General features: G+C 33.1%; 2 protein-coding genes across 2 annotated transcripts in view; both read left to right on the top strand.

The window, feature by feature from the left end:
• Window positions 1–14,279, top strand: part of LOC127707717 (RNA polymerase I-specific transcription initiation factor RRN3-like) — a 214,645-nt gene that overhangs the window by 87,962 nt on the left and 112,404 nt on the right. The gene's annotated exons all lie outside the window — the stretch shown is intronic.
• Window positions 1,772–9,148, top strand: LOC127707716 (carboxylesterase 5A-like). The gene is made up of 2 exons (XM_052212410.1): window positions 1,772–3,297; window positions 6,642–9,148. Exons 1-2 carry the CDS (start codon window positions 1,889–1,891, stop codon window positions 7,039–7,041), a joined length of 1,809 nt encoding a protein of 602 aa, XP_052068370.1. The 5' UTR covers window positions 1,772–1,888; the 3' UTR covers window positions 7,042–9,148.

Raw genomic sequence — 14,279 nt, 5'->3', positions numbered from 1 at the left:
TTTAGTGTGCTATTAATTCTTGAAATTTATCTATTTTCCACAACTATGTTTTCGAGTACGCCAGTCTGTTCATTGTCACACGAAACTTTCAATATGGAAATACTGTCTTTATGTCATAGTTATGTCTGTTCAGTCAAGTAGTATTTTAACAAAAAGGTTTACCCGTTAGAGTATTTGACTTATTTTTTTAAAAACAATTATAACAATAGATCGTCTTGATTGTGGTTGGTGTGATACGTAAGGAATTTATTCCTAAAGCAACACTGTTTTTATTTTACTAATTTTCAACAGAAACGAACTGTTTTCTTCCACTTCCCTTTTGAAATAATTTATTTATAAAAAAAAACCCTGACCTACAAAAAAGATATGGTAATGGTCGGTGTCTAAAAAATATGACAGTCAGTAATAAATACAAACAGAATCAAAACGAGAAAAAAAGAATAAACAGCTGCGCCATGAGCGCATGATACGCCCGTCGCTTTTTCAATAGATTTAAATCAGTCACCAAAGTTTCATGAAAACTGTTCAAAGCATTTTTGAGTAATTGTCCGAAATCTGGAAAATGCCCCTTTTTTAATGAATAAAATCCCATAACTCTGAAAACGTAAAATCCAAAATTTATAAAAATCGAAGGGAGCTCACGTCAATAGATATAAACAATTCAACAAAGTTTCATGCAAATTGGTTAAAGCGTTTTTGAGTTATTGTCCGACATGTTGACGACGGACGGACGTACAGACAGACAGACAGAAAGACGGACAGACGGACAGACGGACAGACGGACAACGATATACCATAATACGTCCCGTAAACGGGCGTATAAAAAATCAACAGCAACAGAAAAGAAAAAATACAAATGTACAAATGCAAAAACAAAAGGGTCGCAAGTCAAATAAACATGAAAGATATCATTTTATTAAGTTGACAAGGTTGATAAAAAATGTTATTGATTTCAAACAGTTTTTTTTCTGAAATTATCGGCTGAAATATGTGGCATAGTTTCGAGATTTGATAATCTTTTTAAGCTGCTGTCATCAGTTGATGTCTAACTTTCGTTCGTTGGCAACCAGCGCCAATAGTTGATTGTGATTGGTCAAATTTTCATTTTTCCTTTTCTCATACAAAGATAAATAATTACTTTTTTTCCATAAATATGCACGTTTTCAACTGATTTTTATAGTTTGTTCATATGTTGTACTGTTACACCACTGTCCCATGTTAGGGTGAAGGTTGGGCGCCCGCTAACATGTTTAACACCGCCACATTCTATATGGACATGTCCCAAGTCATGATTCTCATCAGATTCTTTTGTGAAATAATTGATGGCAGATTAAAATGATTTAATAAATCCCTTCAAAATTTCATGATGCACCCTGATAACAACAAGATGACTAATTTATTTCTTAAGATGCGTTTCCATGGTTTTTTTTTACTCATTTTTATACCTGGATGTATGACTCTGAAAGGGGGGTTAACGACCTTGACTACCCATGAGGGTCTTGCACGGTCGGCCATGTGAATATTTTGACGATGGAAGTTTTTAACGACCTTGACTGGCTATACAGCCCTTGCACGGTCGTGAATATTTTAGCAGGGGTGGTTGTTATATATACTCGGGTAATTAACCAATCAGATTGCAAGATATTTGCCTTATAACAATCAACGTTTTTTTTGTTAGTCCTACTACATAATTATATCATGTATTTTATATCCCTTAGTTTCTTAAGGTTATGATATTTTAAACTATACATTAACTATTTTACAGATGTATAAACGAATTTGGAATTTATTTGCTATCTTGTTGTATTCAGTGTATTCCTTTGCCGGTTCAACTAGTTTCACTGAAGTGATTGTTTCAACAGAACTTGGACAGATTAAAGGTTTACAGATGGATTCAAATGGCAAGCCCATGCAAAGTTTCATTGGAATTCCGTATGCTGAACCACCAAAGAGATTCGAAAAACCGAATCCAATGAAATCTTGGGAAGGTATCATAGACGGCACAATAACAGGGGGAAGAATTTGCAGCCAAGTTATTTCCGACTGGATGGTCGATTTTCTTCCAAGTGCAGATGTAAGTGAAGACTGTCTTTTACTAGACTTATTTGTTCCGGTGTCCGAAACACCCTCTAACAAAGCAGTCGTTATTTGGTTTGCCGGTGAAAAATTTGAGTTTGGTCAGAGAGGACTTATGGCCACGTCAGATTTAGTTTTGTACGGTGATGTGATTAACGTAGTTGTGGCGTTTCGATTAGGTGTGTTTGGATTCCTTTCAACTGGTGATTCTGTTATTCCGGGAAATTTTGGATTATGGGACCAGAAAATGGCAATAGAATGGGTTAAGTCCAATATAAAAGCATTTGGTGGTGATCCCTCTCGGATAACAATAGCAGGCTTTCAATCTACTGGAATATCTACTACTTTCCAAGCAAGTAGTCCTCTAAATGTCGGAAATTTTCAAAGGATCATGCTATTCTCTACAGTTGCTAATACACATGGGGCTATATGGAAAGAAGCAGAAGAATATTCACAAGTTCTGGCAAATCAGTTATGCCCCGACGCATCTCAAAACAGTGTGGTGTTTACTTCAAAGCAAATATATGATTGTTTAATGTCCAAAACTGAAAGTGAAATTTTAGAAGAAGGAGTAACTGCGAGTGCTATTGTTTTTCTTAATTCAGACAGTTTTTGGTATAATTTTGGACCCGTTGTCGACAATCAATTTATTCTACCTACAATCGACTTCAAATCTCTAATTCCTGTTGATGTTTTGAGCACTTTATCTGAATATGAAAACTTTATCAATGTTTACGAACAATTAGCACCACTACAAAGTACTTATAACTTTGAAACAAGCCAGAAGATACCAAAGACTGTATTGTGCAATTATTACATTCCAACTATAATCTCTCCATTCTATCAGACCACAAAAATAGACGACCTCAAAAATTTTATATGCGACTGGTACTCGTCTAGTGTTGAACTAGAGCAAAGTCGTAATGTTCTTAGAGCAATAGGAGATTTCTTTACATATGCACCAGTAACAGATTTACTGAATACACATGTAAAAACATACTCAAATAAGAGAGTTTATCTTTCGTTTTGGTCAGAGATATCGCCAGCAAATTCGTTTATGCAAGGCATTGAATGGATGAATGGAACTATCGATGTTGACGGAATGTTGTACTTATTGCAAACGAAAACTTTACACACTTATAACCCAGATATGTTTCCAGACTTTCTTATATCTCTTTCAGACTCTGCTATAAAATATTATAGCAATTTCATCAACACCGGGTAAGTATATATGCAATATGTATACTTATTGATGGAGATCAACTCTCCCTGCAAATAATTAGTCAAACGAATGCGTTGAGTGGAACAAGAAGGAAATATTTTTACTTTTCTTCGATTTTAGGAGGCGTTAGTCCGCTACATTCACGCCAGTATACGTTAAACTTTTTAAAATTGTTAAGAATGGTTGGAGGCAGTGTAAGCAAAAGATGAAACTTAATTCCCTTTTTAAAAATTTAATTAGCAAATGTTTAATACCTTCAGCGTAACTGTTAAAATGTATCATAAGTAAAAATTCAATGGTTTAGAAAGCGCGGAGTGATCGAAGCAATCTATTAAAGCCTTTTTGTAAATCCTGTTGAAAATCGAAAATCCCGCCTCTGTCGATCAAGCCCGACCGTTTTGAACATTATGTGCTTAGTTCATAAATAAGTTTTGTTATCACTCTTTTTTCACCTGTACAGACAGGGCCGTAACTAGCCTCTAATAAAAGTGAGGCAAAATATATATTTGCCGAGCGGAGCGAGTTGAAAAACATTTTCGGCGAGGGGTCTGGCCGCTCAAGGCCCCCAGAAGATCTAGAAAAAATGACGCAAAATCGTGCATTCTGAGCGTTTCTCGAACCCTTTTTTAATCTAAAACGCAAGTTTTTGTTTTAATTATTTTTTTGACAATATTCTAGTCTCAAAGCAAAATATATATATAGATTCAATGTAAGACTTTTTAGTTTTTAGGGACGACATCAAAAGACCGATATGTAGGATAAAGCAAAAATCGTAATTCATATAGTCAAGTGTGTGGCTACTGTGGTTTTTTTTTAATTGAGTTTTGGCTTGCAGAAAAACGTATTATAGCTGTTAATTATGTTGGTTTTTTTTCAAAATAAGTTAAGAAAGGGCTATGTATCATTGATATAACTATGTGAATTCAGTTTTTATAACACATGTAGTTCCTAACTGGAATAAAAGGGTACACTCAGGGCAGACCCCAGGGTAGACTCAGGAAAACTGTTCTTATAGACCGCATTGCTACATTTTTGTGCTGTTTTAACATGTATACCGGCTGATTAATTTCGGATCTCTCTGTTCTGGTCTTGTATTGTGTTTAGACTTTGATGTAATATTTTTGTGACTTTAAAATTTGTTCACAGTACAATACTCTAAGTGCCGCTTAAGTCGACACTAGGGGCCGTCTTGACCTTGTTGTAAGGTATGAATGATTCGTTCAGCGATTGTCAAGATAGAGAACAGCGCAGGAATAAAAGCCCTGTTCATTGATAATTTGCATTTTTGTATGTATTGTGTGGGACTTTGTCCCAAGCAAATTTACTCCATATCCCTTTATTTTCTATTTTAGGGCCTGAACACTTAATGCAAGTTTAGCTCTCCACTGTAAAAGGTCATATGGCAATACATTATTTTCTTTTTAAATGATTTGATTCCGGGAGATTGGGTTGTCTCACTTTAATTTAACCCATGTCAGCTTTTTAGTTTTATTTACAGAAAAGAGAGCCAGTTTTGTATTCTTTAATATAAAGTTTAATTTTCCATGAAAAAAACGACAAATTTTTCTATTTCCGGTAGCATCATATCTTCTCAACACATTTTCTCGAACAATATTATTAAATATCTGGACATCGGTGGGCATGTAGCATTGCCAAAACCACACACTAGTCATTGTAGATCCTTCCTAAGTCTACGCAAAGCAGAGAATTAACGTTCACAACAAGGAATATTAGACAACTGAAGCCATAGTCTTAAGATCGATCGATTGAGATCGATAGGGCGAGAGCTACTTGGATATCAAATATATTCACAATTTAGAGTAGTTTTTAAAATTAGACAAAAGGTCCTTAAATATAATAAAACTAAAGTTTTTAAAAAAAAATATTTATTTACAAATGTTAATTCAACACTAGGAGAAAAGTCATAAAGAAGGGCAATCAATGAACAAAAGACAACTCTGTGAACAGATAACAACACATAACGACAAACAATAGACTATCAGCACTGAAAACTAAAAATAAACGAGAAGCGTGCATGGATCCCGAAAAAAACAGGGGCGACGTCAAAGGGTGAACAGAACTTGCTTCTTGCAAGACACTCGCCATGAAAACAATTTTATACATTTATGAAGACAGGTTTTTGTTTCAACTTACTTTTTTTTTAATTTCAAACATGAGGCATTTGCCTCATTTGCCTCAATGTAGTTACGGCCCTGACAGAATGGTCATTAAAAATTTAATAGAAAGCTTTAAACAAAGCTTCATTCCATTTCACATATCCGACTATTAGATACTATTTATATTTGTTATTATTCATGAGCATTATGAATAAACATTTATCAGTATGCATATTTAATTGTCTATATAATTAATAAATCAATTGATTTGTTTATTTATAGTGTTTTTCCACTGAACTACAGTTTTACACATGGCTTGAAAGATTGGAATTGGAATTTGATATAATTGCGGCTTGCATCAAATTTTCTTTTAAATTCGTTAACCATAAAACATGACCGAAGTTGAAAATAAATGTACACCCCAATCATGATATATAGCACGTATATACTGTTAGCCGTAGAAAAAAAAAAATGTTATTGAAAGAAAATATAACACTGCAAACTAAAACAAAAGCAACACAAACCTACGGGTGAACAAATGTGCTTCGGATGCTTCAGTCGTTCCTACTCCTCTGTAGTGGGAGCCGTCATTTTGACTTATGGCAATTTACAATCCAGTGTTAATCGCATTCGGTGATTTCATAATCTAGGTAAAAAGGATTAGCCATAAGGCTACAAAAAGGCTTTATTCGTGGTTATAAGTGGCACAGATATTCCTTAGCGGTCAATCAAATTATGATGGTGTACGTAAAACGTTCGAAGATGAACTCGACTCAACTATAAAAGAACTTTTTGTTTCATTGTTCATTGTAAACAGAGGAAATAATGACAAGAAACGAAAGTCTTGGAGTATCGTAAAAACTGAGAGATTCATACTCAATATACAAGTGGTGCTAGAATGTTTCTATTTATTAAAATGAAAGTTCAAAATTGTGCTTTTGTTAAACAATCTTTGGTTTGGTTTCGGGATCCAGGATAGGATCTTGATAAAAATGAAGTTATAGTTTCTACATTCAGTGATATAATAAATCTCGAATTCCCAATCACTTCCAATCCCATATAAATCAAATGTTCACTTCCTTATGAGAATAATGCGCGTACATTTTTAAATGTAGAAATGGAACAACGCGATTATGACCTTATAATATTTTTTCTTTTTATTATTTAATGGTAATAATTGCATTCATGATAAATAAATGACAATACATTATATCTTCATATTTTAGAAACCCGAATGATGACCAACTGACACAAACATGGCCACAGTATTTACCAGACGACAAAGCATTTCTCAAAATGTCGGTAAAAATGTCAACAGGCTCTAATCTCTTTCAAGACAGAGTCAATTTCTGGTTAAACGATGTACCAAAGTTTTTGAATCCGACAACGACGAAAATATCAACAACAACAACAACAACAACAACAACAACAGCAGCAGCAACTACTACTACTACTTCTACCACTACAACACCAAAGCCAGAAACAACAACGACGAAACGTCCACTCGTTATACCAAAATCGACAACTGCCAAGTACGACCCAGCAAATTCGTCGGTTACAACAACCCACTTAACAAAACTTCTTTTTGCATCATTTATGCTTATATTGTTAGTGGCGTATTTCTGATTTGTTATTCCTTGAATACGTTTTTGGCAGTTTTTCTCATGAACGGGATAAAACCACAGGCCATTTGGCATGGATCAAGTTTTTCTAAGACCCATTGGTGTCCTTGGGCTGTTTTCTGCTCTTTGGTTGGGTTGTTGTCTCTTTGACACATTCCCCATTTCCATTCTCAATTTTATTTCTATTAACGGTGTGATTTTTACCAATATTTTGTTTTATTATTATTTCAAGTTATTGTCATTCAGTCTTGTCTGGAACATTAGAGAAATGTGCCACATATTTACTGCTGTCTTTTTTAAAAACTGTATAAATTTGCGCAAGAACTTGTTAGATAAAATGAAATAACTTGGAAATGATGATAATAATAAACTATTGATTAGCATTATTTTCAGCTAAAATAAACAGAAAAATAGCACTTGAAATAAAGAACATGCTAACCAATGGGAAACTTGTCAGTAGAGAACATTAAAAAAGGTATCAATTAAGGTAAAAAAACTCAATAGTTTGTGTAGATCGATAACCATAAGGAGATTAAAATTTATTTCGAAACCTCAATTATAGATTGTTTTACGGTTGAACGAAGTTCGAACACGGCTCATAGTATGGTGATATCGGGCGGATGGGCAGGCTGGTGGGGGAAAAGTAGGTAACTAATTTATGCAATCAAGCCCTCCTGCAGTTTTCAGCCAATATCCATTAAAATTCACAGATATAGTGCACACCTATTGATTTTTTAACTTGCTATAATGGAATTGTTAGGGGATTTATTTTTAAAAGACTTGGGAACTTAATATTTTTTTCAGCTAAATTAACAAAATAGATATCCATTTTGTGTTGTTCACTCCTCCTACAGTTTTCAACCCAGATCCTTGAAACTTCACAGATATATTACAAACCTATTTAAATTTTGCACCTGCTATTCATGGAATTGTTTGAGGATTTGTTTTCTTCATTTTCCATAGTTACGAGCTTAGTCATTTTTCACAAAAATTTATTAAAGACAGTACGTATCTTGTGAAATCAACTCGTTTTATATAGTTCTATATCTAGATCCTTGAACCTTAACTGAATTTTTGCAAACCTATTTACTAGGTTGTTCGGTTTTATTGCGGTGTTGTTTGAAAGTTTTGCGTTATCTGTATATCATGATTTAATAAAATTGAGAATGGAAATGGGGAATGTGTCAAAGAGACAACAACCCGACCAAACAGCAGATAACAGCCGACGGCCACCAATGGGTCTTCAACACAGAGAAAATCCCGCACCCGGAGGCGGGCTTCAGCTGGCCCCTAAACAAAATGTGTACTCGTTCAATGAAAATGGACGTCACACTAAACTCCAAAACATATAAATGAAAGTTACTATTAAGTATTTAAATTAACCCAATTCAGACCATCCTTTTTTGTATCATATAGCAACTACATTATGTCTTCATTGAATTAGTATGATATCATATGATCATTATGATTGTGTTGTCCTTTATATGTTTTAGAGGTGTACATGATGACATGTATGATCATTGTAACCTGGGACGTAATATGATTTATAAAATTTTATAGGCCATGAAAAATGGGAAACACTTCAAACGAAAAAGCTAACGGCCTAACTTATAACTATTATTAATTATAATTACAATAATTTAAGTTGATGATTCACATAGACATTGCAGTTTTATTTGATAAAAAGCATATCACGACAGTTTGTGAGATTTTTAACCATGTATCAATTCACAATCATACAAGCTTAATATTATACGCTGTAAAGACGGGGAAAAAAAATGTAATTAAGGTGATATTGAGAATGAATTTTATTTTCCTTCAAAAATGATCAAATATGCTAACAAATAGAATCGTTACAGTATACTAAAAGGTATTATTATACAATTGCATCTGTTTTTAAATTGTTTATTCACCGTTAACATAGAATGTAAAAAATATTGTCTAATTAGGAATATATTCTCAATACGCCACTGTAATATGTAATATTCTTGTCTCCAGTTGTATCAAAATTGTTTTGCAGTAATTTATATGCATATATTCAATGACACTAGTATACGTATAAGCTAAGCTGTATTGTTTTCTATTAGAAATAAAGTAAATTAATTCTTAAATCTGTTGCATTATTTTTTACAAATATTATTACAATATTTATAATCATTTGTTTTTGTCTTATAAGGTCAAAGTTTAAGAAAAATGAAATTATTGTTTTTGAAATTCTATTGATTTGGTGTCACATTTATTGGTTGAATGTACGGAGCCCCGCAGGTGACACGACAAGAAAAAAAATATAATCGTTATCTCAACTTATTATAACCGCCAATCATGTAAGCTCATACATTTTGCCCAAAATTCGAACACCTTGCAAGAAGAGGGATAGCTTTAAAAAGTTTTTTTTTCGTTTTTCTACACTAAAAAGAATTGTACGTTTCCAATATTAGGGGACGAAAATTTGATTTTCTGGGCCAGGGAGGGTTGAAAATAAATAAATTGACCTGTTAAGAACTGAAAATAAATATCTTTGCATTCGACAGGATGAACATGAATATTCTGCAAAACTAAATATCTTTGCATTCGACAGGATGAACATGAATATTCTGCAAAACTAAGTGAAAAAACAAATGTGTACAAAAGTGAAAATAAATAAGCAAGGGTAGTAACAGGTGAAACTATATGATTAATCTGGACCCCCCCCCCCCCCCCCCCTCGAATATCAAACTCAATTATTTTTTTTAAAAGTGAAAAAGTTAGAGAAAATAATACACGCCGAACTCATGCTTCAGTAGGAATTTAGTGGCGAAACTTTTATATTTCAAAATAAAAATAAGAAGATGTGGTATGATTGCCAATGAGACTAACTCTCCACAAAAGACCAAAATTAGCAACTATATAGGTCACCGCACGGCCTTCAACAATGAGCAAAACCCATACCACATAGTCAGCTATATAAATATGTTTTGTAACTGCCAGTATCTTATGACTTATCTTATGATTTGCTTTGTAACTTCATAATAAGCATGTCACATCTGGATCTGTTTACCCTTTCAGAGCACACTTGACCACCCCGAATTGTGGGGTTCATGTTGCTTAGTCTTCAGTTTTCTATGTTGTGTTTTGTATTCTGTTATTTTTGTCTTTTGGTATTTTTTTTGGGTTTTTTTTGCCATAGCATTATCAGTTCTTTTTTTCGAAGATTGATTATCTCATTGGTATCTTCTGTCTATCTTTTACAAGGAATAAAATTCAGACCATCCTAAAAGCGAAAAAAATAAATAGATAAATGAATAATAGATTGAATTATTTTATGCAAATTAGAAACGTGTCATCTAGTTGTATTTAAATTCTTCGTGCATCGTTCATTGTATATTATGCATATATTCATCGAAAAACTGAAAAGGACGTTACAACTATACTACAAGTTGTAGACTGGTATAAGAAGAATAGGAATCAGAATAAGAATATTTATTGAATCCAATTAAAGGGCCCGTTTCCGAGCATATACATATATGTATAGTATTAATTATACAGTAATTTTTAAGATATATTACATTAAAAATAAATGATTAAATAACTATACTCCATACCAGATGGTGTTTGAAAATTAAAAAAAATATAATATTAACCCTCTCTTATACATAAAAAAATAAACTTCATCACTAGTATATATATATTTAGTTTCTGGAATGCAAATTTTCTCTTATTTCAAAACAAGTACTAATAAATCTTGTCACTGACATAGTAACATTTTCAGATGTGTATATATGGTATGTCCTTTGTGTATGTCTGAAGTGAAAAAAAACCATATAGCAATACGTAGTTGTCTATTTCAGTTAAACGACATGTTGCAGTTTGCATTGACTTTCAGTCGATATCTTAATTCTGATTAAAAATTCTTAATCGCAATAGTTGTTGAAATAATTCTTCTCTTACTTTTGGAAGACGTGTTTTTCAACAAACAATCGGCATTTCCATGGGAACCTACTGTGCTCCTCTTCTTGTCGACTTGTTCCCTTATTCATATAAGGCTGACTTCATACAGGAGCTTCTTAGGAAGAATGATAGAGGATATACTCCTACTAAATAAATCAAAATTTGGTGACTATGTTGAACGCATCTATCCCATCGAACTTAAAATAAAGGATACAACATATACAGTTAAGGCTGCCTCATACCTTTACTTACATCTAGAAATTGACAATGAGGGTTGGTTGAGAACTAAACTTTACGACAAAGTGGTGAATTTGAAATCATCCCTTCGAAATTTTACGGACGCCATTATGAGCAGATGACGACAGATATGCTCTAACTGTTGTAACCACAATCCCATCCTCTTTATCTCGAATGTGACCTACTTAATTAGTCTTATCACCGACTTTGTACTTAGATGAGCAACACGATGGGTGCAACAAGTGGAGCAGGATCTTCCTACCATTCCTAAACACCCGAGATCACCACAGTTTTTTGGTGAGGTTTGTGTTGCTCAGTCTTTAGTTTTCTATGTTGTGTTTTGTGTACTGTTGCTCAGTCTTTAGTTTTCTATGTTGTGTTTTGTGTACTGATGCTCAGCCTTTAGTTTTCTATGTTGTGTTTGTGTACTGTTGTGAGTCTTTTCGTCGTTTTTCGCGATGGTATTGTCAGTTTTATTTCAATTTATGAGATTGAATATCTTTGGATCTTTCGCCTCTCTTTTGTACCAAACATATCCATCAATTGGTCCATAAGAATGTCAATAATGTAAATATCTGAACACAAGTGATCTCGCTCATATCAATCAGACCCTGAATATATAATTGGTTACGTAGAGTACCCGTATAAAACACACAAGATAGATTAAACCAAGGAAATCAAAGTGAAATACCAATATGAATTGTGTTTGATGTGTATTTCTAGATGAACCACAAGTAACGCTAAGAGATAGAAAAAAACATCAAAGGCCAACTTTTACCGGGGAATTTGCAGCCCAAATAGCAAATCATAAAATTAGATATAAGGGAATGTATCCTAGTTTATTTACATAGTTCTTGAGATTTGGAATTTCCTCGATCTCCTGGCATTGTGTTCAGGATGTTTATATGGAGGTATTACCGATTTTAACAGTTTGTTGCACTGGTTTGCTGTTACACAACTGTACTAGGAAAGAGTAAATTCAAAGCTCTCATGACCTTGCCACATGCTTAATGCATCTTTCCGAAGCTTAGTGCTTATCGCATCCTTCTGCATAAACTCGTTTCTTTGCTTTATGTCATAATTTGGTAGTATATTTTGATTATTTCAAATTTGATTTACCCCATGATTTGTATTACTTAACTTATTTGTCTTTGTCTATTTTTAAAGGCCTTGTGGTTATCTATCAAGACGTGAAGATAACTACATTCTTGTGATGTTGGTATTTTTCGATAGTTGTGTCATCGCGATTATGCCCCATTTCTGTATTTTTATATATGAAATTAAAAAAATCAGCGATAGAGATTTGGTACAAAAATAATTAGCAAAGTTTTTCGATGGAGACAGGCATAATTTCTGTCACTCTCAGTGTTGGACAATCAGAACTTCTTGTAAACAAACATGTTTCTATTTCTTTGATTTATATGTTAAAAAAAAACTTAAAAAAACCACCGTCCAAATTATTTATGAAAAAAATTACAGAATGTTTTAAAAAAATGTCTGAAGTGTACATACATGCTAAACATTAGGTTATGAACATGAATTTTCGTTCCTGTTACTAATTCCAGAAATGCACCATATTAACCTTTTAAGGCATATGTTCACACTAAACTTCTATAGGTGGCATGTTTGATGAATTTAATCGCTGCAGTGAACGATGGAACCGATGTTGGTTGGCAGAAGTGTGGTTTAATGTAAGGATAGTATCGTCATACTGTATATGGTGCTTCGATGATTCATTGTTTTGTGTCTGTGTTTTATCTTCCACTCCAAACACGAAAGATGAATGTATTTCACCAATATTGGCCAAGAAAGCTCCTGTTAAAGATTTTCCTCCAGGACCTAAATAATCACTTGTTTTAAATGAAGTTTTACAACAAATTAATCCCATGTCTACCGATTCAAAATGAATGCATCTGTCAAAGTCCTCCAAGGTTCACGACCAAGTTCTTCAATTCATGTTCAACGTATTTTACGTCAACAGATATTCATAAAATATAAACAGCTATTCTTCGTAGAAACCTTTTACTTAAAATCCGTTACTATGGTATGTATTTTCTGCCAATTACTGAGGTTTACAATATTAGTAATTATGACAATCAAATAATTCCCATCATCTGTCTGTTATATAGACAAATCAAGGATTTCGTTAGTGATTAGTTATTAAAGACGAATCAATAATCGACTAAATCTTTGAAAGACATTTTCACCAGGCAACGATATGAATAGTTGACAAATACAGCTTTTTGCAATCTCATTTAAAATATTTTCTGATACAAAGCTTCATAAATGACTAATTAATCAATTTCATAGATAGTACAGCAGCCACGACAGAAGTATCATTCGGTTTATCGAGAAGCTCAGCCAGTTGATCGTCATTTGTCATAGAATTAAGTTAAATTGGAGAGAAATTCTTTGATCCAAGTAGATTAGGTCCGCTGCTTTGGAACTATCGGAATTATCAAAGAAATATTAAAAATTCAGTTGCAAAGGAAATCTTATTTCAAGAAGTATTTACAATTTATTAAATAACAGAAAATGCATGAATTAATTAAAAACCTATTATTCAGAGAACAATTGAAGGTATTTTGTCTTCTGTTGACAAGAAAATGAAGGTAAAACTATATCTTCTACTTTAAAAAGTCACTTTCGATAGCAAAAGCTAGTGTTCCTTACACTGATTTCAAAATAATAAAACTTGGAGAAGTTTTAAAAAAAAATTAGGGAAGTTGATTTAATATCGTTAAGCCATTATTTGAAAATTGATGTCAAGGTCAAGGTCATGTTCTGATTTTAACCTTTGCTTAACATCACTTTGGTAACTGAGTTTGGTGTGATGTGATTTTTAACTTAACACTGATTCCTAAAAACATATAGTTTCTATGTACTTTTACTTGAAAAAGGGAGATAATAAGATACTTCCAGTGGCATTGTTTTTTAATACTGCTTCCTAAAACCATATGATTTCTAAGAACTTTTCTATGAAATGAGGGAGATAATTAGCTACTTCTCTATGTCCCTTTCAATGCCAAAGATAACTTACTTTCATACACTGATTCTGAAAGTAAATTTATTACTTTG

Source organism: Mytilus californianus, unplaced genomic scaffold (assembly GCF_021869535.1).
Source record: "Mytilus californianus isolate M0D057914Y unplaced genomic scaffold, xbMytCali1.0.p SCAF_7, whole genome shotgun sequence".
Taxonomy (NCBI): domain Eukaryota; kingdom Metazoa; phylum Mollusca; class Bivalvia; order Mytilida; family Mytilidae; genus Mytilus; species Mytilus californianus.
Note: the sequence above shows the minus strand (reverse complement) of the source record. Positions and strands in the feature narration are given on the sequence as shown.